This window comes from Ornithorhynchus anatinus, chromosome 2, assembly GCF_004115215.2.
Source record: "Ornithorhynchus anatinus isolate Pmale09 chromosome 2, mOrnAna1.pri.v4, whole genome shotgun sequence".
Classification (NCBI taxonomy): domain Eukaryota; kingdom Metazoa; phylum Chordata; class Mammalia; order Monotremata; family Ornithorhynchidae; genus Ornithorhynchus; species Ornithorhynchus anatinus.
The window spans coordinates 141,295,635-141,317,754 of record NC_041729.1 but is presented as its reverse complement, the minus strand read 5'-3'; the positions used below and the strand labels follow the sequence as shown (position 1 = coordinate 141,317,754).

At 50.2% G+C, this 22,120-nt stretch overlaps 1 protein-coding gene across 2 annotated transcripts; it reads left to right on the top strand.

Annotated features, from left to right (window-relative positions):
- Positions 1–1,044: 1,044 nt before the first annotated feature.
- On the top strand, positions 1,045–16,752 carry SPCS2 (signal peptidase complex subunit 2). 2 transcript variants are annotated; one of them, XM_007665910.4, is made up of 5 exons: positions 1,045–1,534; positions 11,822–11,905; positions 12,579–12,739; positions 14,017–14,151; positions 16,509–16,752. In XM_007665910.4, exons 1-5 carry the CDS (start codon positions 1,403–1,405, stop codon positions 16,693–16,695), a joined length of 699 nt encoding a protein of 232 aa, XP_007664100.2. In that variant the 5' UTR covers positions 1,045–1,402; the 3' UTR covers positions 16,696–16,752. The 2 variants fall into 2 exon arrangements, with proteins under 2 accessions (XP_007664100.2, XP_007664101.2); XM_007665911.4 differs by having other exon boundaries at positions 1,387–1,483.
- Positions 16,753–22,120: the final 5,368 nt, after the last annotated feature.

The window sequence follows — 22,120 nt, the reverse complement described above, 5'->3', positions numbered from 1 at the left end:
GGAGGGGGAGCGATGGCGAGGCCCGGAGGGGAGGGATGGCCGCCCCGTGGCCGAGGAAGGCCCGGGCCTGGTTGGCGGCGGTGGACGACGGCCAACTCGAGGCCTGGTTGGCCGAAGCCCACCGGAAGTCCAAAGCCAGACCCTTGGGCGGGGGCTGGGCAAAGGTCAGGAAAAGGTCAGGCAGAGGCCGGGCACGGGCCAGTCATTGGGCCAGGCAGGGGCCACCAGGAGGACCATCCCGCCATTACCTGGCCCTCCTCCTTAGCAACGAGGACGCGTCTCCTAGGAGGGGGCGGACTACGATTCCCAGCATCCCCCGGGGCCGGGCGGGGACTACGAATCCCGGCATCCCCCGCGGCCGCCCCGCCCGCCGACCAGTGGGAGGCCGACAAGTCGGGGGGGCGGGGGGGCGGACTACGAGTCCCAGCAGCCCCCGGGCCGGACTACGAATCCCGGCATCCCCCGCGGCCGCCCCGCCCGCCGAGGTTCCTGCGCCGACCAATGGGAGGCGGACAAGTCCGAGGAGATTAAAGCGAGGGGGCGGACTCTGAGTCTCAGCACCCCCCGGGGCCGCCCCTCCCGCGGAGGGTTCAGGCGCCGACCAGTGGGAGGCGGACAAGTCCGAGGAGCTAAAGCGAGGGGCGGACTACTAGTCTCAGCATCCCCCGGGGCCGCCCAATGGGAGGCAGACAAGTCTGAGGAGATGGGGGGGGGGGGGCGGACTACGAGTCCCAGCATCCCCCCGGGCCGGACTACGATTCCCAGCACCCCCCGGGGCCGCCCCTCCCGCCGAGTCCATGCGCCGACCAATGGGAGGCGGACAAGTCCGAGGAGCTAAAGCGAGGGGCGGACTACGAGTCCCGGCATCCCCCGGGGCCGCCCCGCCCGCAGAGGTCCGGCCACCGACCAATGGGAGGCGGACAAATCCGAAGAGATAAACTGGGGGGGACGGACGGACTACTAGTCTCAGCATCCCCCGGGGCCGCCCCTCCCGCCGAGGTTCGGGTGCCGACCAATGGGAGGCAGACAAGTCTGAGGAGATGGGGGGGCGGACTGCGAGTCCCAGCATCCTCCGGGCCGGACTACGAGTCCCAGCATCCCCCGGGGCCGCTCCTCCCGCCGAGGTTCCTGCGCCGACCAATGGGAGGCGGACAAGTCCGAGCGAGGGGAGGACTACGGGTCCCAGCCTCCCCCGGGCCGGACTACGAGTCCCGGCATCCCCCGGGGCCGCCCCTCCCGCCGAGGTCGGGGCGTCCAAGGGGAGGCGGACAAGTCCGAGCGAGGGGAGGACTACGAGTCCCAGCCTGCCCCGGGCCGGACTACGAGTCCCGGCGTCCCCCGGGGGGCGGGGGCGCCTGCGCGCTGGCGGCCGGAGGAGGCGGGAGGCCGAGGGCAGCGCAAGATGGCGGCGGCGGCCCAGGCCCAGGCCCAGCCCTCTCAGCCCGCCCGACCCGGGCCCGGCAAGAACGGCCTGCTGGAGAAGGTGAGGGCAGCCCGGCCGGCACGGACCCCGGCCCGTCCCTGTCCGGCCTGTGTAAGTGCGGGCGGCGGGGGGGAGGGGGGAGGGGGGAGTCCCTCCCATCGTCCGGTCCTGTGTACTGAGCGCCGCTCCACCTCCCCTCTCGCCCGCCCCCACTAGCGTCATAAAATGCTCTTATTCTTCGATTGTACTTAGTATTCAACCCTTCTCCTTCTTCGATGATAAGAAGCAGCGCGGCAAGAGCCCGGGCTGGGGGGGGTCTGAGGGCGTGGGTTCGAATCCCCACACTTAGGAGCCGGGCGGCTTCGGACAAGTGACGATAATAATGTTGGTATTCCTTAAGCGCTTACTATGTGCAGTAATAATAATGTTGTTAAGCGCTTACTATGTGCAATAATAATAATGCTGTTAAGCGCTTACTCTGTGCAGTAATAATAACGTTGTTAAGCGCTTACTGTGTGCAATAAGAATAATGTGGTTAAGCGCTTACTATGTGCAATAATAATGTGGTTAAGCGCTTACTACGTGCAATAATAATAATAATGTTGTTAAGCGCTTACTATGTGCAGTAGTAATAACGTTGTTAAGCGCTTACTGTGTGCAATAATGTTAAGCGCCTACTATGTGCAATAAGAATAATGTGGTTAAGCGCTTACTATGTGCAATAATAATGTTGTTAAGCGCTTACTATGTGCAGTAATAATAATGTTGTTAAGCGCTTACTATGTGCAGTAATAATAATGTTAAGCGCTTACTATGTGCAACAATAATAATGTTGTCAAGCGATTACTATGTGCAATAATAATGTTGTTAAGCGCTTACTATGTGTAATAATAATGTTAAGCGCTTACTATGTGCAATAATAATGTTGCTAAGCGCTTACTATGTCTAATAATAATGTTGTTAAGCGCTAACTATGTGCAATATTAATAACGTTAAGCGCTTACTATGTGCAATAATAATAATGTTGTTAAACACTATGTGCAATAATAATGTTAAGCGCTTACTATGTGCAGTAATAATAATGTTGTTAAGCACTTACTATGTGCAGAGCACTGTTGTAAGCGCTGGGGGAGATAGAGGATTATCTGTATCTTGAAAAAAAGGAGATTAAAAAATGTGAGCCCCTCGTGGGACAATCTGATTACCCTCTATTTCCCCCAGCGCTTAGAACAGTGCTCTGCACATAGTTAGCGCTTGACAGATACCAACGTTATCATCAGCTTGTCCCACTTGAGGCTCCCAGGCTTCATCCCCATTTTGCAGATGTGTCTCCCCCCCACAGATTCTACGATCCTCGGCGGGGATCCGATCTACCGACTCTGTAGTGTTGTATTTTCCCGAGCACTTAGCGGCCTTCCCCGACGAAACCCTCTTTTTTCCTTTTCTTCGACTCCCTTCTGCGTCCCCCCCCCGACTTGCCCCCTTTATTCGTCCCGACCCCACAGCACTTATGTCCGTACCTCTCATTTATTTACATTAATGACTGCCCACCTCTAGACTCTGAGCTCAGGGCATGTGCCTCTTATATTGTACTCTCCCGAGCGCTTAGTACAGTGCTCGGCACGCAGAAAGCGTGTAATAAATAGGATTGACTGGCCGTCATGGGTTCATTCATTCAATAGTATTTATTGAGCGCTTACTATGTGCAGAGCACTGTACTAAGCGCTGGGAATGGACAGATCGGTAACAGAGACAGTCCCTGCCCTTTGAATCGAATCCCGGCTCTGCCACTTGTAGCTGGGTGACTGTGGGCAAGTCACTTCACTTCTCTGGGCCTCAGTTACCTCATCTGTAAAATGGGGATTAACTGCGAGCCTCACATGGGACAACCCGATTACCCTGGATCTGCCCCAGCGCTTAGAGCAGTGCTGTGCACATAGTAAGCGCTTAACAAATACCACCTACAGATAGGAGGAAGAAATAAAATATAAAAATCCACTGTGCTGCTCGGCGGGTGGGTGGCGTGAGTACTTTAGCGCTTTAGGTGGTGCCGAAGGGCCAGAATGGCAGATGGGGGTTGTAATCACGACTACAAATTATTGCAACTGAGTTGTGTCCATCTAAAGACTGTAAAAAAATAATAATAATGGTATTTTAGCGCTTGCTCTAGTGCCAAGCACTGTTCCAAGGACTGGGATGGATACAAGGTCTTAATCCCCATTTTCCAGATGAGGTAACTGAGGCCCAGAGAAGCTAAGTGACTTGCCCAAAGTCACACGGCTGACAGGTGGCAGAGGCAGGATCAGAACCCATGACCTCTGACTCCCAAGCCCGGGCTCTTTCCACTGAGCCACCCCAAGTTCAGATGACGGGTCCATCCCGCCCAGAATTCTGTTTCTGACATGGGTTCTAATTCTGCCTCCACCTCCTCTTCTGCTGTGTGACCTTGGACAAGTCATTTAACTGTTCTGGGCCTCGGTTCCCTCACCTGGAAAATGGGGATGAAGACGGTGAGGGACTGTGTCCAACCTGATTGACTTGTATCCATCCCAGGGCTTAGAACAGTGCTTGACACGTAGTAAATGCGTAACAAGTACTATCATTATTATTATTATTATTATTACTTTCCCAAATGCTTAGCATAGTGCTCTGCCTGCAGTCAACAACGTGGCCTAGTGGATAGGGCAGGGGCATGGGGAGTCAGAAGGGTGTGGGTTCTAATCCCGGCTCTGCCACTTGTCTGCTGTGTGACCTTGGGCAAGCCGCTTCCCTTCCCTGGACCTCAGTTCCCTCATCTGTAAAATGGAGGATGAGACTGCGAGCCCCAGGTGAGACAGGGACCGCGTCTAACCTGATTTGCTTGTGTCTACCCCAGCGCTTAGTACAGTCCTTGGCACATAGTAAGCACTCAACAAAGACCATATATTATTCATCTAGACTTTAAGCCCGTGGTGGGTAGGGAATGTCACTGTTCATTGTTATGTCATACTTGCCCAAGCGCTTAGTACAGTGCTCTGCCCGCCGTAAGCGCCCAATAAATAGGATTGATTGAGGTAAGCTGTCAATAAATATCATTGATCGAAATCACATCTCTTCCAGGAGGCCTTCCCTGATGTTTAGACCGCGAGCCCGTCGTTGGGCAGGGATTGTCTCTATCTGCTGCCGAGTTGTACATTGCAAGCGCTTAGTACAGTGCTCTGCACATAGGAAGTGCTAAGTAAGTGCCATTGAATTGAATTTAACTCAAATCTCCCCATTAGATACATCCCCCCTCAAATATGGGATTGTCTCTAGCTGTTGCCAAGTTGTACATTCCAGGCGCTTAGTACAGTGCTCTGCACCTAGGAAGCGCTCAGTAAATGCCACTGAATTGAGTTTAATTCAAATCCCCATTATATACATCCTCCCCCAAACTCCACCTCAATCTTTCCGTGCTACCTGTTACCACATCACCCTTTTAGCAATCTTAGAGAATCCTAAAAATCCCCCCCTGTAGAAAACCTTAAATTCTCTATCGCTTCTCTTGTCTAGAAGTCGTTACCTCATCTGTAAAATGGGGATAAAATAGCTCGTGGTCACTCCCTCAGTGTTCTGCACATAGTAAGCGCTCAATAAATACTATTGAATGAATGAATGAATGAATGAATGAATGAATGAATGAATGAATTGCGAGTCACACTTAGGTCAGGAAAGGTGTCTGAAGCAGCGCGGCTCAGTGGAAAGAGCCCGGGCTTGGGAGTCAGAGGTCATGGGTTCGAATGCCGACTCTGCCCCTTGTCAGCCGTGTGACTGTGGGCAAGTCACTTCTCTGTGCCTCAGTGACCTCATCTGTAAAATGGGGATGAAGACTGTGAGCCTCAAGTGGGACAACCTCATTCCCCTGTATCTACCCCAGCGCTTAGAACAGTGCTCTGCACGCAGTAAGCGCTTAACAAATACCAACATTATTATCTGCCTCTAGCGTACGTATCCCAGTGCTCGGCACATAGTAAAGGCCTAACACATACTACAGCGATGATGATTAGTAATAGTTTTTTTATTGTATCCACTAGGCGCGATGCACTGTGCCGTGAGCTTGAGAAGAACAAGCAAACCGACACATTCCCGTCCCGTAAGGAAATTGCATTGTAATGGGGGAGGAAAATATGAAAATAGAGAGCAATCAGTGACCGTACAGTGGACTAGCATTATCTTAAAGTGGCTAGGATCCGAATAAATAACTGCAAAATGCTGGAGATGACTGGTTAGTTGGCACAGCTGGAGATTCTAGGAACGAAGGGGGCCTGGGAGTCAGACGACGTGGGTTCTAATCCTCCCTCCGACACTTAGCAGCTGTGTGACCTTGGGCAGGTCACTTCACTTCTGCGCCGCAGTTCTCTGATCTGCACATGGCATCTCCATCTGTTTCTGGATTGTCCATTCCAAGGCCTTGGTACAGTGCTCTGCACATAGGGCTCAATAAATACGATTGAATGATTGAATAAAATGGGGGTTCGATACCTCTTCTCCCTCCCTCTTGGGCTGTGAGTCTCATGTGGGATCTGATTATGTTGCGTCTACCCCCAGCGCGTAGTGTAATGCTTAACACATATGAAGCGCTTAACATAGAAGCGGTGTGACTCAGTGGAAAGAGCCCGGGCTTTGGAGTCAGGGGTCATGGGTTCGAATTCCAGCCCTGACGCTTGTCAGCTGTGTGACTGTGGGCAAGTCACTTCACTTCTCTGTGCCTCAGTGACCTCATCTGTAAAATGGGAATGAACTGTGAGCCTCACGTGGGACAACCTGATTCCCCTGTATCTACCCCAGCGCTTAGAACAGTGCTCTGCACATAGTAAGGGCTTAACAAATACCAACATTATTATTTTAGACAAGCAGCGTGGCTCAGTGGAAAGAGCCCGGGCCTGAGAGTGAGAAGTCACGGGTTTGAATCCCGTCTCTACCGCTTGTCAGCTGTGTGACTGTGGGCAAGTCACTTCGCTTCTCTGGACCTCAGTTACCTCATCTGGAAAATGGGGATTGAGACTGTGAGCCTCACGTGGGACAACCTGATTACCCTGTATCTCCCCCCGTGCTTAGAGCAGTGCTCTGCACATAGTAAGCGCTTAACAAATACCAACATTATTAAATACCATAGTTATATGGTAAACAGGATGAGGACAGGGACTTTGTCCCACTTTATTTTGCTGTACTTCCCCCAGCTTTTAGTACAATGTGTGACACAATGTAAGTACTTAACCAATACCAGAATTAGTTTTATTATCTACGAAAGTGCAAACTGTATCCTTTAACATCCCAACACGTTCCCTCTAATCGTTCATCACAAATCTATCGATTCTTTAAGTAGGCCATCTCCCAACTACGAGCCTTCCTAAATTTTCCCCCTTTTTTATGGTTTTTGTTAAGCGCTTCCTACGTGCCAAGCCCTGTTCTTCCTCTCTGTCACCGGTATTGACCGCTCACCATTAGGTGTGTAGAACACTGCACTCAGGAGAGATTCGAAAAAAGCCTAACTGCCACGGAGGAGCCAGCAAGCAAAGCCAGTTGACGTAAATTCATGAAACAATAGTTAAGAGTGTGAGGACGGATACAGAAAGAGCAAGTGAATAAATTAAGAAAGTGATGAGGATGTGACTGGCAAGATAGCGTGCCCAGACAGGTCTGACACTACGAACTTTTCCCCTCTGTGAAACACTTGGTGAATCTAATTAGAGTATTTCATGGGGATATAAATTGGAAGAGCAAAAACTTCCTTGAGGTGTTTCCACTAATGTGCCATCTGCATTATCTAATTTGTTTGTCGTCATTTCCAATTTAGGCTCGTTTCAATGCCAGATTCAACCACAAAGAAGCCACCTTTCCCCAGTGCAGCGTCTCTCAACCGCCCCCGTAAAAATGAGGCAGGGTTAAAATTTGTACCGTAGAATTAGACTTAATGGATTTTCAAGGGAAGAGCTTGGTTTTAGTCACTGCTCTATCCCATGGCGTTAAAACACTTTATCCTCGTTGATTTGGCCCACAGCAAGATGTCTGCTAAGCTAGGCACCCTGAAATGATGGATAGAGCAGAGGCCTGGGATGCAGAAGGTCAAGGGTTCTGATCCCGGCTCTCCCGCTGTCTGCTGTGTCACCTTGGGCAAGTCATTTTACTTCTCTGGGCCTCCGTGACCTCATCTGTAAAATGAGGATTGAGACTGTGAGCCCCATGAATATCAAGTAGATCATTGCTCTCTCGCTGCCTTCAAAACCTCAGTGAAGGCCCATCTCCTCCATGAAGCCTTCCCTGACTAAACCCTCCTCACCTCTTCTCCCATTCCCTCCTCTGCCGCTCTTACTTGCTCCTTCATTCATCCTCCCTCCCATCCCCACAGCACATATGTATATATACCTGCAATTTATCTATTTATATAAATGTCCATCTCCCCCTCTACACTCTGAGCTCGTTATGGGCAGGATTGTGTCTGTTGTTATATTGTACTCTTCCAGTTGCTTAGTACAGTGCTCTGCACACAGTAAACGCTCAATAAATAGGTGTGAATGGGAATTTTGAGAATTGATCCTGGGGGCAACAGGAGGAATGTAGCTGACGCGGTGCGGGGGGGGGGGGGGGGGGGGTGACTGCAGGTTTAAGAATTGTTAACCCTTTTTTCAGAAGTAGTGACTGCAGCGTGGCTGACCTTGCTCTTCAGACTCCCCGTGATAAGTACGAAGCTTTCTTTTCAAATTTGTTGTGGAGCTCAGGAGAGAAATTCACCTGCGGGACCTACTCAAAGAGTATTCATTTATTCAGCTGTATTTATTGAGCACTTACTGTGTGCAGAGCACTAAACTTCGCACTGGGGAAAGCACAGTATATCAATAAGTAGACACATTCCCTACCCACAATGAGCATCCCGTCTAGAGGGAGACACAGACATGAATAGAAAGAAATAAATGACAGGTATGGACGGAAGCGCGGTGGGACTGGGTAAGGGGAGCAAGTCAGGGCGACACACAAGGGAGTGGGAGAAGAGGAAAGGAGGGTGTAGTCAGGGAAGGCCCCTTGGAGGAGGTGTGCCTTCATTAAAGCTTTGAAGCAGGAGAGAGTAGAGACCAGAATGCAGCTAGCCCAAGAACGGGAAGCAGAGGTTGAAAAGCAGCGCACTTCAGCCCCTGAAGAAAGGATGCTTAAAAGAGAGCTAGCAAAGATACCTGTGAGTATCTCTGAAGTCGCTAAAACCCCATGGAGGAGGAGGAGGACTGAATGGAAGGTAAAGAGAGAGCAAGAGAATAGGTTTCTTGAAAGAGGTTGGCTATGGAAAAACTTAATTGGAACGAAATAAGAAGGTTGTTCAGTCCTTGGCTGTTTCATAAGATGCGTAGCAAAATTCGAAACCCAACTTCCCGCTTCCTCCTTTAATCGGCTTGTCTTCGGCGGAAGGAGTGTTCGCTTGGGAATTGACGACGCTTTTTGGAACAGACAAGCCGTCGCACCTCTAGTTCTAACTCCACGGTTATTTCAGATTGCTCCAGTTCATCTCATCCAGGATTGTTTGTCTGTTCAGCCTTAAGCAGTAACACTGGATTTGTTTTAACCTATGCATAACAGCTTTTCAGAGTTGAAAATGGCCAAGAGAAGATATGCTGGGAACTGGAAGACGAGACATGTTTCTCAGTGTTTCACTGCCCAAAATGGTGCATGGCTGTGTTTTGGAGGAAAATTCCTGTGTAGTTCAAACACCCTGATATTTAGTGGCTTTTCGTTAACTTCCTCGTATCAGTAATTCGAGGCCCTCAGCATCCAAAACTCGATTAGACCGTAAGCCCGTCAAACGGCAGGGACTGTCTCTATCTGTTGCCGACTTGTTCATTCCAAGCGCTTAGTCCAGTGCTCTGCACATAGTAAGCGCCCAATAAATACTATTGAATGAATGAAGTGTCCCCTTATTTTAGCTTGGTTGTTAAGTGAGAGCCTTTTGGCCCAAATATTCGTGTATTCCTTCTTGGTTAAATAGTATTTGTAATTGAGTCGTCACTTTTGACTTATAGCCTCGACAGGTGTTTACTGAAGACTGCGTGAATCAATACTGTAGCAGACTGCCAGATGGCGTTTACTGAAGGAAAAATATCATTTTAATAAGGCAGAGGAGAAAAACTGGAGTTGTCTGGATCGTAATCACTTCAGCTTTGATGTTTCATGGCATTTGCATCTTCCCACTGAACCACTTGCAATTGGTTTTCCTTGGTTCAGTTACAGTTTGGAAACTGCCCTTATCTAATCAGATGTAGGAAACTTGACTACAGGGCAGGGAAGGAAAAAATGGGTCTTCCAGACCGTAAGCTCCTCGGGGACAGGGATCGCGTCTACCAACTCTGCTATGTTGTACTCTTCCAAGTGCTTAGTCCGGTGCTCTGCACACTGCAGGCACACAGTAAAAACCATTGGTTGATCATCAGTCACCCCTGGAGTGATCGATTAGACTGATATTTCAATTCTCTCTCCCCTTCAGTGAGGAAGTAAAACTGTTCTGCTGCTATTGTATAGACACCGGTGTCTTAAGGGAGGGCCCCCGACCTGCCGAGTGACCCATTTGTGTGACCTGCAGCCTTGCATTCTAGAGCCAGTTTGCCCCTCTGGGTGGGCACCTAAGGGATTTGCCCACCTGCCCTGAAGGGAGGGCCGGCCTGAAAAAATAAACAACTCAGGGTTTGAGATTTATAGGTTTGCAGGAGGGTTTTTCAAGGAGCGAGCCAGTTTTTAAGTGGACATTGTTGATTGAGCCAGGTCCTCTAAGATCTCCAATTTCATTTAGGCAGATGTCTTTTGCATTTTTGTTAGCTAGAAGCGTGTATGTGTGTGTGTGTTTTTGTCCCCGTATGTCCACATCTTTATCTGAGTGATTGCCTTTAAGGAACTCAGAATGTATGATTTCTTTTTGAGAGTCTCCTGCCCCTTGACTTAGCAGGATTCCAATAATCAGGTGGGACACAGTCCCTGACCACGTGGAGCTCACAGTCTAAGTGGGAGACCAGGTAATTGATCTCATTTTGCATATGGGGAGACCGGGGCATGGGGAGGTTGGCTGGCTTACCTGGGGTTGCGTGGCAGAGCCGGGATTGGAGCCCGGGTCCTCTGGCCCCCAGACCTGTGCTCTTCCCACCAGGAGCCTTGCTAATAAGTGATGGCTTTCTTGCTCCTCTGCACCACCCCCTTCTCCACTGCAAGCTGGAGAAATCAGGTGGCTTCAAATTAAGGCAAGCTTCCGAGAACCGGTGTGGCGTAGTGGAAAGAGCCTGGGACTCAGAGGAGGTGGGTTCCAATTCCGCCCCCCCCGCCGCCACTTGTCGGCTATGCGACTGGGCGGCTCACTTAACTGCTCTGTGCCTCGGTTCCTCAGCTGTAAAATAGGGATTCCGTACCTGTCCTCCCTCTTACTTAGACTGTCACGGTGACGGTGTCCCACCTGCTTAACTTGTTAGGTCCCAATAGAATCAATTAGGGATAGGGGTTCGTGACTCCGCTTTGCCGACGGAATAAACCACCATATCGCGTATCACAGGAAGAAACGTTTATTAACATACAGAAAAACATCAAGCACAACGGATCCTGCTTCTGTTAAGGCCTCAACCCAGGGGCGATGAGATCTCTGACACTATTGAAGCCCTCGACCCAGGGACGTTGAGAATTTCCTATCACGGGACGACGAGTCCCGTTCCGGCCCGGGCGTCTCTCGGCCAAGAGGTCCCTCCGGACTGGGCCGTCCCTCCCCTCCCTTCAGAGGATAGTAAGCAGCCAAGTACAGGCCAGGGTCCCAGCCCGGGCTGTCTCAGTTGTCCTTTTGGATAACAGCAGCAGGGACAGGCTGTTTCCCTCCTGCCTTTACTCTATCCTTGTGGACCATTACACGGAGCTTCTTCCCCATAATGGCCCTAATCGACCAATTACCTCTTGTTTTCTGCTCTTAGAAAACATCCCTCCCCGCCCCTCCACCCCTGCAAGTGTACCAACATTTAGGTCTTCCCTTGGACCCAACCGGCCTGGCTCACCTGACTCATCCCAGGACACGATATGGGTATGCCGAAGGGAGTTAAATTTAACGCGGTGTATGGACGTGTAAAGTGCACACTTCACGGTGCTTAGCGCTTAACAGATATCGCTGTGGTTCTTGTCATTGTTATTACTGTTTCAGTGTGGGGTCTTTAGCTTTAGCAGACTGTGACAGAGGAGCGGTGGGAGCCGTAGCCCCATGTAATGCCTAAGACGCCATCAGTGGATGGAAATGAACATTATCCGTTACCCACCTGCAGCCATTCCTGTCCAGCCCACGATGCCTCTAAAGGGCCTCACACCGGTGAAGGTAAATGCTTTTGTTTCAGGAAGACGCCAGACTCACGATGCAAAACTCTTCCATTTGTGTTACAGTGGAAGATTGACGACAAACCCGTCAAAATTGACAAGTGGGATGGCTCTGCTGTGAAAAACTCCCTGGATGATTCGGCCAAAAAGGTACTCTTCGGCCAGTGAAATTGCCAGTTGAGGTTGTCCTTGTGGCCAGTGAAATTACCCAGATGAGGTTGTCCTTGAACATTGCTGCCTGGTAGAGTGCTTTTTTGTTGATCTCCAGTTGTCTATTTATAATAATCTTCTCCGACCCTGACTGCTAATGGCTTCAAGTGGTTCTCACTGGGAAAGAGACAGTGAATGTTGTTTGTCTTCATAGAATCAAGCTTCTCTTGACTACTACCCCGAAGACTTTTGTTATGCAATTTAGAGACCGTGAGATAGGCTGTAGCAAAAAATGATAGCCAGCTGCAAGGTGCACTTTTTTGGAATGAAGGAAAGATTGTGAAATCCCCCATCTTTTGGTTTGGTGCGGCCATCTGAGATGGAGCATTTAAGCTGTGGGCTCAGAGGAAATGGAAAAGCAGGCTCAGTCTGAGAAGTTAATTCTACCTGTTGGGAGAATTCCTCTCCCTCTTGACTGCCCCAAAAAGCCAGACTGTGAAAGAACAAGTGGATGAAATCCATCTTCCCTAAAATCTTCTCCTTCGCATCCTTCTCAGGCATGAAATACAACTGCGTGTAAAAGTCTCGGTCGGGAATGTAGTCTCAAAATGTTTACCGCTGGTCAACTCCAACGGCCAAATACGCTGTTAACTGGGCTCCTCGTTTTCCTCAGATTCTTCTAGAGAAGTACAAGTACGTGGAGAACTTCTGTCTGATCGATGGCCGTCTCATCATCTGCACAATCTCCTGCCTCTTTGCCATGGTGGCTTTGGTTTGGGATTACCTTCACCCCTTCCCGGAGTCCAAGCCGGTCCTGGCTTTCTGTGTCATATCATATCCTTCACCGCAGGCATCGGATCCTGAACCGGCTCACTGTCTCCCTTCCAACTCCGGAAGTTGGAAGTTGGGGTCGGGGGGGGCGGCGTATTCCAAAGGGGGTCACCGGAGTCGGGATATAGTCAGGACAGATGCTAGCTTTATCTCTGGCTTTATATATTCTCCCTTTTGTTGTCGATTGGCTGGTGATAGACGGAGTCCCCCGGCGAAAATGGGGAATGGGCCTCGGACCTGAAATTTGAGGGCCGGGAATCTGCGTGAGGTACCTGATTATATTGATGGTGGTTTGCCCCGACCTGCTGGCATTCTGCCTTCTCTGCCAGCTGTGTTCAGAGCAGCGTTACGTGTAACATTCAGGTGTTTATGGTCAAAGTGACCCTAACGTACTGATGTAGTGCCATTCGCATCATAACAATAATAATTGTGACATTCGTTGAGCACTTACTATGTGCCAGGCCCTGTTCTAAGTACTGGGGTGGATACAAGCAATCGGGTTGGCACAGTCCCTGTCCCACATGGGGCTCACAGTCTCAATCCCCGTTTTACAGATGAGGTGACTGAGGCTGAGAGAAGTGAAGTGACTTGCCCACGACACACAGCAGACAAGTGGCAGAGCTAGGATTAGAATCCAGGTCCTTTTGACTCCCAGGCCCGTGCTCTATCGAATACACGATGCTGCTTCTATTCCTCCACGTCGGTAGCAGTGCGCTCTTCCCTGCCTGCGTCATCCGGGTTTCCACGGAATACCGTAGCTGGTTCCATACTTATGGTGTAGCCCCAGCAGGCGGGTCTGGAACCCAGGGCTCAGACTCCAAGCTATTCTCTTCTCAGCAGACCGGTCGTAGGGCCTGAAACTCCATGGCGAAGGCTGTGTGCTAATTACCGGTGCAGCATGGCTTAGTGGAAAGAGCCCGGGCCTGGGAGTCAGAGATCGTGGGTTCTAATCTCGGCTCCGCGACCTGTCAGCTGTGTGACTTCGGGCAAGTCACTTCTCTGTGCCTCAGTTCCCTCCCCTGTAAAATGGGGATTAATACTGTGAGCTCCATGTGGGTCAACCTGATAACCTCGTATCCGCCCCAGTGCTTAGAACAGCGGTTGGCACATAGTAAGCACTTAACAAATATCGTTATCATTATTATTAGAACCCGGGTCCTCCGACTCCCAGGTCCAGGTTTCCAGTTCCCAAAAGGGTCGAACCTTTGGAACGCTTCCCGCGGGCATCCTTCGGTGCCGACGTCCGTCCCTGCAGCTGTATTCCTTAACCTTTCCCGCACCTATTTTGTGATGATGGGAATCCTGACCATCTACACCTCCTACAAGGAGAAGAGCATCTTCCTCGTGGCCCACCGGAAAGATCCAGCCGGCATGGACCCCGATGACATCTGGCAGCTGTCTTCCAGCCTCAAACGGTGAGGTCGCCCTCCGTAACTGCGCTACAGCTGGGTCCTTCTGGCCCCCCTCTCGCATGAGCCTGGAAAGGGGGATCCTCCTACGTCTCTGGGGTGCAGAGAGCGTGCGGGCCAAGAGGCTTCCCTCCGCCCTCCGTCTCTGAATCTTCCCGCGCCCCTTGAGCAAGTACTTTTTAGGTTTTGCTCCCCTTTTTGCAAAATTTGGGGCCGGACCCCCGTCTCCCCGTCAATCTCCAGGGATATTGTAAAGACACAGAGAACTGTTAGATGCGATTGCGTTCTGAGGGCTTGGGCGAAGAGAGGCTTTGTGGGGTGGCATTAGCACTGCTCCCGTCGGTTCACCGTCGCGCCCAGAGAAGGCAGGGAAAAGACGGCAACTTCCCCGTCAGATTCCCGGGTGGAATTTGGTCTGATACTTGGGGAGCCGAAATACCGTTTCCGGCACCTCCCTGTCCCTGAGAAGGGAATTGGGGTGGGAAGGTCTGAGCGTGGACAGGATTAATCTGCATTAATCAAATAAACCAGGAGGAAAGCAGGAGGCTCGATTGACTCGGTCTCCTGGGCCTCTCCACTAAGAGCCGGGACATCGGTCCTAAGAGACCATGACTCTCCTCTCCCAGATGGAAGAAATAGGTTCAGTAGCCCTGGGTAGTGGTTGTCTTGTCCGATGCCGTCGAGTCGTCTCCGACCCATCGCGACAGCGTGGACGCATCTCTCCCAGAAGGCCCCACCTCCATCTGCCGTCATTCCGGTGGTGGATCCGTAGAGTTTTCTTGGTCAAAATCTCAAAGTAGTTGATCACTGCCTCCTTCTGCGCAGCATACAACTCACACACTTCTCTAATACAGCTCACCTCCTCCAAGAGGCCTTCCCAGCCTGAGCTTCCCCTTTTCCCTCTGCTCCCTCTCTGCTCCCTCCCCGCCCTCTACTCCCTCCCCCTGCCCCCCTTCACCTCCCCTCAGCTAAGCCCCCTTCCCCTCTGCTCCTCTCCTTCTCTCTCCCCTCAGCACTGTGCTCATTTGTAGATATCTTTATTACCCTGTTAATTTTGTTAATGAGGTGTCCATCCCCTTGATTCTATTTATCGTGATTACGTTATCTTGTTTTTGTCCGCCCGTCTCCCCCGATTAGACTGTGAGTCCGTCATCGGGCAGGGATTGTCTCTGTCTGTTGCTGAATTGTACAGTCATTCATTCGGTAGTATTTATTGAGTGCTTACTATGTGCAGAGCACTATACTAAGCGCTTGGAATGGACGAATCGGTAACAGATAGAGACAGTCCCTGCCCTTTGACGGGCTTACGGTCTAATCGGGGGAGACGGACAGACAAGAACAATGGCAATAAATAGAGTCAAGGGGAAGAGCATCTCATTAAAGCAATAGCAAATAAATAGAATCAGGGTGATGTACATCTCCTTACTTACAGTGCTCTGCACATAGTAAGCGCTCAATAAATACTATTGAATGAATGAATAAACTTGAGTCTCCACCCTCGACTCTTTCCCGTGCCACCGCTGCCCAGCACGGGTGAGTTTTAACTTGTACTAGATTGCCTTCCACTCGCTAGCCACCGCACAAGCTGTGAGCCCTTTATTGGGCAGGGACTGTCTCTATTTGTTGCCGAATTGTACGTTCCAAGCGCTTAATACAGTGCTCTGCACATAATAAGCGCTCAATAAATACTATTGAGTGAATATGGATATGCCTCTTGATTCTCCCTCCCATCATCGAGACTGGTAGAATACTGGAAACTCTCCAGATGAGACCCTGAATGGGGGGACGGTACCGGTTCCAGTCCAATAATGATATTGATTTAGAGTTTACTGTGTGCAGATCATTCAATAGTGTTTATTGAGCGCTTACTATGTGCAGAGCACTGTACTAAGCGCTTGGAATGTACAGTTCGGCAACAGATAGAGACAATCCCTGCCCAGTGACGGGCTCACAGTCTAACGGGGGAGACGGGCGGACAAAAACAAGACAACGTAATCACGATAAATCGAATCAAGGGGATGGACACCTCATTAACAAAATCAATAGGGTAATAAAAATAGATACAACTGAGCACAGTGCTGAGGGGAAGGGGGAGGAGCAGAGGGAAAGGGGGCTTAGCTGAGGGGAGGTGAAGGGGAGAGCGCTGAACTCTACACTTGAGATTGGAGTAAAACTAAGTTCTGGGTCTCCTAGACAGGATCAACCATGGGGGAATTCTCTGCTGAATCCAGAACTGGCCCAGACGATTCAGGATTTGGTGTGGGGCATCAGTCAGACGTGCCTGGGTTGCTTGTGAAGCCTCTGCGCCCGCTGGCTCTGTGGGCAGCTTAACCGCCATCCTACTTTTGTCTTCCCGGGAGCAGGTTCGATGACAAATACACCCTGAAGCTGACCTTCATCAGCGGCAAAACCTGGCAGCAGCGGGAAGCAGAGTTCACCAAGTCCATCGCCGCCTTCTTCGACGACAGTGGCATGTTAGTAATGGAGACTTACGAGCCCGAAATCTCCAAGCTCCACGACAGCCTTGCCACGGAAAGAAAAATCAAATAGCCGTTGAGCGACACCCTCCCCGGCTGGGATCGCGCTCGATAAAATCGAATGAAACGGCACTCCCTCCCCCCTTCCCAAAAGAAAAAGAGAAAAAAACAACAAAAAAAAGGGCCCCAATAAAGCAAAATAAGGAATGTTAATGCCTCTTGTTTTGTCCTGGCTGTCTGTTCTCTTCTGGAGAAGCCGGATTTCCTCCGTGCGGGTCCGAGTTGCCGGAGCTACTCTGTGACCAGTGGCCATCCATCTCGGCCCGTCGCTCTAGTCCTCGAATGGGCGGCGTGGAGTCTGGGATCCTAGGACTCCGGGAAGAAGTTTCTGCCTGGAGCTGAATAGACACCCTCCTTTATACCTCGCAACGCTTTCTCTGAAGTAGCTCTGTGCCCAAATCCCATCTGGGGAATCCTCTTTCAATGTGGATGCTTTGCCCGTCTCATCTTATCCACTGAATTCCTTTTATTTTTACGACCCTCTCCTGGTAGCTCCGCCCAGCGGAACCCTCAAAGTACATGCAGGCGGGTCCCTCGAAGGCCTTTGCTTAAATTTCTGTATTTATTTGGATGGGTTTTTTTTTTTTTTTTTAATTTTGTGGAAAATAGACTTGAAATGGCAGGTTGTACTGTCCATGTCGAGCTCTGAGGCTCTTTGCCGGTAGATAGAGTAATAGCTTTTTTTTAGGCTCTGTGTGTTCTCCGTGTTCTCTCCCACCGGCGTGTTGCCGCCGGTTCCTGTTCAGCGTGCCCCTCGTTAACTGCCGTTTTCTAAATGAAGTTTTTTTCAATAAAAGCAAAGAAGTGATGTGAAAGCTGTGTGGCGGTCTTCATGGGTTAAAGGGAAAGCCCGATCTTCCTCCCGGTGATTAAATTCCTCTAGGGCAGAGACCACCGTGAACATCTTTTCGGAAGCTCTAGTACAGTGCTCTACCCACAGTAAAGCAGCGTGGCCTAATGGAAAGGGCACGGGTCTGGGAATCACAGGATCTGGATTCTAATTCCCACTCTACCACTAGTCCGCTGCGAGACCTTGGACAAGTCATTTCTCTGTGCCTGTTCCCTCATGTGACCTCAAGCGCTTAGTACAGTGCCCCCGATTAGACTGTAAGTCCGTCAATGGGCAGGGATTGTCTGTCTGTTGCCAAATTGTACATTCCAAGTGCTTAGTACAGTGTTCTGCACATAGTAAGCGCTCAATAAATACTAATGAATGAATGAATGTGAGTTGCTTGCTGTGACCAAGTCATTTCACTTCTCTGTGCCTCAGTTCCCCCAACGGTCGAAGGGGGATTAAATATCTCTTATTCTAGTTAGACTTAGGTGCCCCAAGTGAGACTAGGACAGTTTTCTGACCTAATTGTACCTACCCCAGTGCTTAGAACAGTGTCTGACACACTAGTAAGTGCTTAAAAAACGCCATTAAAAGGGAATAGGTGCTCATCTTTTTTTTTTTCTTTTTTTATGGTATTTGTTACACATTTACTACGTGCCAGACACTGTTCAAGCACTGGGGTAGATTCATTCGATCGTTTTTATTGAGCGCTTACTGTGTGCAACGCACTGTACTGAGCGCTTGGGAAAGCACACTATATACAAGCTAATCAGATTGGACACAGTCTGTGATCCATATGGGACACAAAGTCTTCATCTCCACTTTACGGATGAGGTAATCAAAACACAGAGAAGCGAAGTGATTTGCCCAAGGTCATTCAATCGTAATGAGCGCTTAGTATGTGCAGAGCACTGTACTGAACGCTTGGAATGTACAATCTGGCAACAGATAGAGACAATCCCTGCTCAAGAAGGGGCTCACAGTCTAAACGACACAGCAGACATCTGCCCTGGGGGAATCATAATAATAATAACGTTGGTATTTGTTAAGCGCTTACTAGGTGCCGAGCACTGTTCTAAGCGCTGGGGTAGACACGGGAATCAGGTTGTCCCACGTGGGGCTCACAGTCTTCATCCCCATTTTACAGATGAGGGAACTGAGGCACAGAGAAGTTAAGTGACTTGCCCACAGTCACACAGCTGACAAGTGGCAGAGCTGGGAGTCGAACTCGTGACCTCTGACTCCGAAGCCCAGGCTCTTTCCACTGAGCATCGCTGCTGCTTTAGTCATCCCTGCCTAGGGAGCCGCCTGGCATAGTGAATAGAGCCCGGGCCTGGGAGTCAGAAGGTCGTGGGTTCTAATCCGACTCTGCCACTCGTCTGCTGTGGGACCTTGGGCAAGTCCTTTCACTTTTCTGTGCCTCAGTTCCCTCCTCTGTAAAATGGGGATGAAGACTAAGCCCCATGTGGGACGGGGACCAGGTCCAACCCGATTAGCTTGTATCCACCCCAGCGCTTAGGACGGTGCCTGGAACATAGGAAGTGCTTAACAAATACCATTATTATTAATATTATTAGAGGCAGTGAGCTGTAATTATAATGTTGGTATTTGTTCAGCGCTTACTATGTGCAGAGCACTGTTCTAAGCTCTGGGGTAGATACAGGGTAATCAGGTTGTCCTATGGGAGGCTCACAGTCTTCATCCCCATTTGACAGATGAGGCAACTGAGGCGCAGAGAAGTGAAGTGACTTGTCCACAGTCTCACAGCTGACAAGCGGCGGAGCCGGGATTCGAACCCATGACCTCTGACTCCCAAGCCCGGGCTCTTTCCCCTGAGCCACGCTGCTTCTCTACTGCAATAGTTTCTCAAAATCTCTGCCGATAATGTAATTTATTTTGTTTTAAAAAAAAGCTAGGAGTTGCACCTTCCCCGTGGACGTTTAAGAAGTCACCCTCCCGATTAGACCGTGAGCCCGTCAATGGGCAGGGATGGGCTCTATCTGTTGCCAAATTGTCCATTCCAAGCGCTTAGTACAGTGCTCTGCACATAGTAAGCGCTCAAATACTATTGAATGAATCCATTGAATGGCTGAAGACTCTCTGCCACTTTCCTCTTTTATTTGGAAGCGAAGAGCCATCGGGGAGTCTCCCCTTCTCTTCCTCCCGCCCTTGTCCATTCTGGACACTGAGCCACATCCTCGAGAGGCAAATAATAATTATGGTATTCTTCAACCCTTACTATGTGCCAAGCGTTGAACTAAGCACTGGAGTAATAATAATAATAAGTGCTTGCCATGTGCCACTCATTCATTCAGTAGTATTTATTGAGCGCTTACTGTGTGCAGAGCACTGTACTAAGCGCTTGGAACGTACAATTCGGCAACAGATAGAGACAATCCCTGCCCAGTGACGGGCTCACAGTGCCAAGCACTGTTCTCAGCAGTAGCAGAAGCTCATCAGGTGGGACCCAGTCCCTGTCCTACAAAATAGTCAGAAATATCATAATTATGGTATTTGTTACAAACGCTCGCTACGTGCCAAGCACTGTTCTAAGCACTGGAGTAATAATAATAACTGAAAAGTGCTTACGATGTGCCAAGCACTGTTCTAAGCGCTAGGAGAGATGGAAGCTCATCCGGTTGGACCCAATCCCTGTCCTACAAAATAATCATAAAAATCATAATTATGGTGTTTGTTACAAACGCTCGCTATGTGCCAAGCACTGTTCTAAGCACTGGAGTAATAATAATAACTGGAAAGTGCTTACGATGTGCCAAGCACTGTTCTAAGCGCTAAGGGAGATAGAAGCTAATCAGCTTGGACACAGACCCTGCCCTACAAAATAATAATAAAAATAATACCTATGGTATTTGTCAGTGCTCACTATGTGCCAAGCACTGTTCTAAGTGCTGGGGGGTAGATACAAGTTAATCAGATTGGACACAGTCCCTGTCCCGCATGGAGCTCCCAGTCTCAATCCCCATTTTACAGATTCATTCATTCATTCAATAGTATTTATTGAGCGCTTACTATGTGCAGAGCACTGTACTAAGCGCTTGGAATGAACAAGTCGGCAACAGATAGAGACGGTCCCTGCCGTCTGACGGGCTTACGGTCTCATCGGGGGAGACGGACAGACGAGAACAATGGCGATAAGGGAACTGAGGCCCAGAGAAGTGAAGTGACTTGCCCTAGGTCACCCAGCAGACAGGTGGCAGAGTCAGGATTAGAACCCAGGTCCTCTGACTCCCAGGCCCGGGGTCTTTCCACTAGGCCAAGAGTAGATGCCAGAGAATCAGGTTGGACATAGCTCCTATGGTTATGATGATGATGACGGTATTTGTTAAGCACTTACTATGTGCCAAGCACTGTTCTAAGCGCTGAGGTCGATACAAGGCCATCAGGTTGTCTCACGTGGGGCTCCCAGTCTTCATCCCTGGGCAGGGACTCTACACCGTGAGCTCTTTGTGGGCAGGAATCTGTTGCTATATTTTACTCTCCCAACTGCTTAGTACAGTGCTTTGCACATAGTAAGCTCTCCATAAATACGAGCAGCATGGCTCAGTGGAAAGAGCCCGGGCTTGGGAGTCAGAGGCTGTGGGTTCCAATCCCGGCTCTGCCACTTGTCAGCTGTGTGACCTTGGACAAGTCGCTTCACTTCTCTGGGCTTCAGTTCCCTCATCTGGAAAATGGGGATGAAGACTGTGAGCCTCACGTGGGACAACCTCATTACCTTGTATCCTCCCCAGCACTCAGAACAGTGCTTTGCACATAGTAAGCGCTTATCAAATACCATAATTATAATTATTATTATTATTAGTCCCAGCTCTGCTACTTGTCAGCTGTGTGACTTTGGGCAAGTCATTTCACTTCTCTGTGCCTCAGTTCCCTCATCTCTAAAATGGAGATGAAGACTGTGAGCCCCAGGTGGGACAACCTGATCACCTTGTATCTCCCCCAGTGCTTAGAACAGTGCTTGGCACATAGTAAGGGCTTAACGAATACCATTATTATTATTATTATTATTATCTGTAAAATGGGGATTAAACCTGTGAGCCCCACGTGGGACAACCTGATGATCTTGCTTCTCCCCCAGCGCTTAGAACAGTGCTTGGCCCATAGTAAGCGCTTAACAAATTCCAACTTTATTATTATCATGATTACAGTGTGGGGCAGGGATGGTCCCTCTCTGTTCCCGAACTGTACTTTCCAAGCGCTTCATACAGTGCTCTGCACCTAGTAAACGCTCAATAAACTCCACCGAATGCGCGCTCTGCCCCCAGGAAGCGCTCACTACATAGCTGGGACTGCTTGGCTCCCCCGGCCTCCCCAGCCCCTGCGCGCCTTGCAGGTGCCCCGACGACCCAGAGAGGGAGCCAGAGGGCGAGATCACCAAAGAGGGGAGTCCTCCGAGATCCTAGAGGGGACCGGAAGTGTGCGGGAGGGAGCTCGGCCCCTCCCCGGCGGCTGAAGCGGAAGACGGGGAGATGACCACCGAGTCGGCGGGGCTAGAAGGGACCCGGAAGTGCCGCGGGGGACCGGGTTTGCGGGGGACCCAGAGGAGGACCCGCTTTAAGGTTCCGGGGAAGTGAAGGGCGCTGGA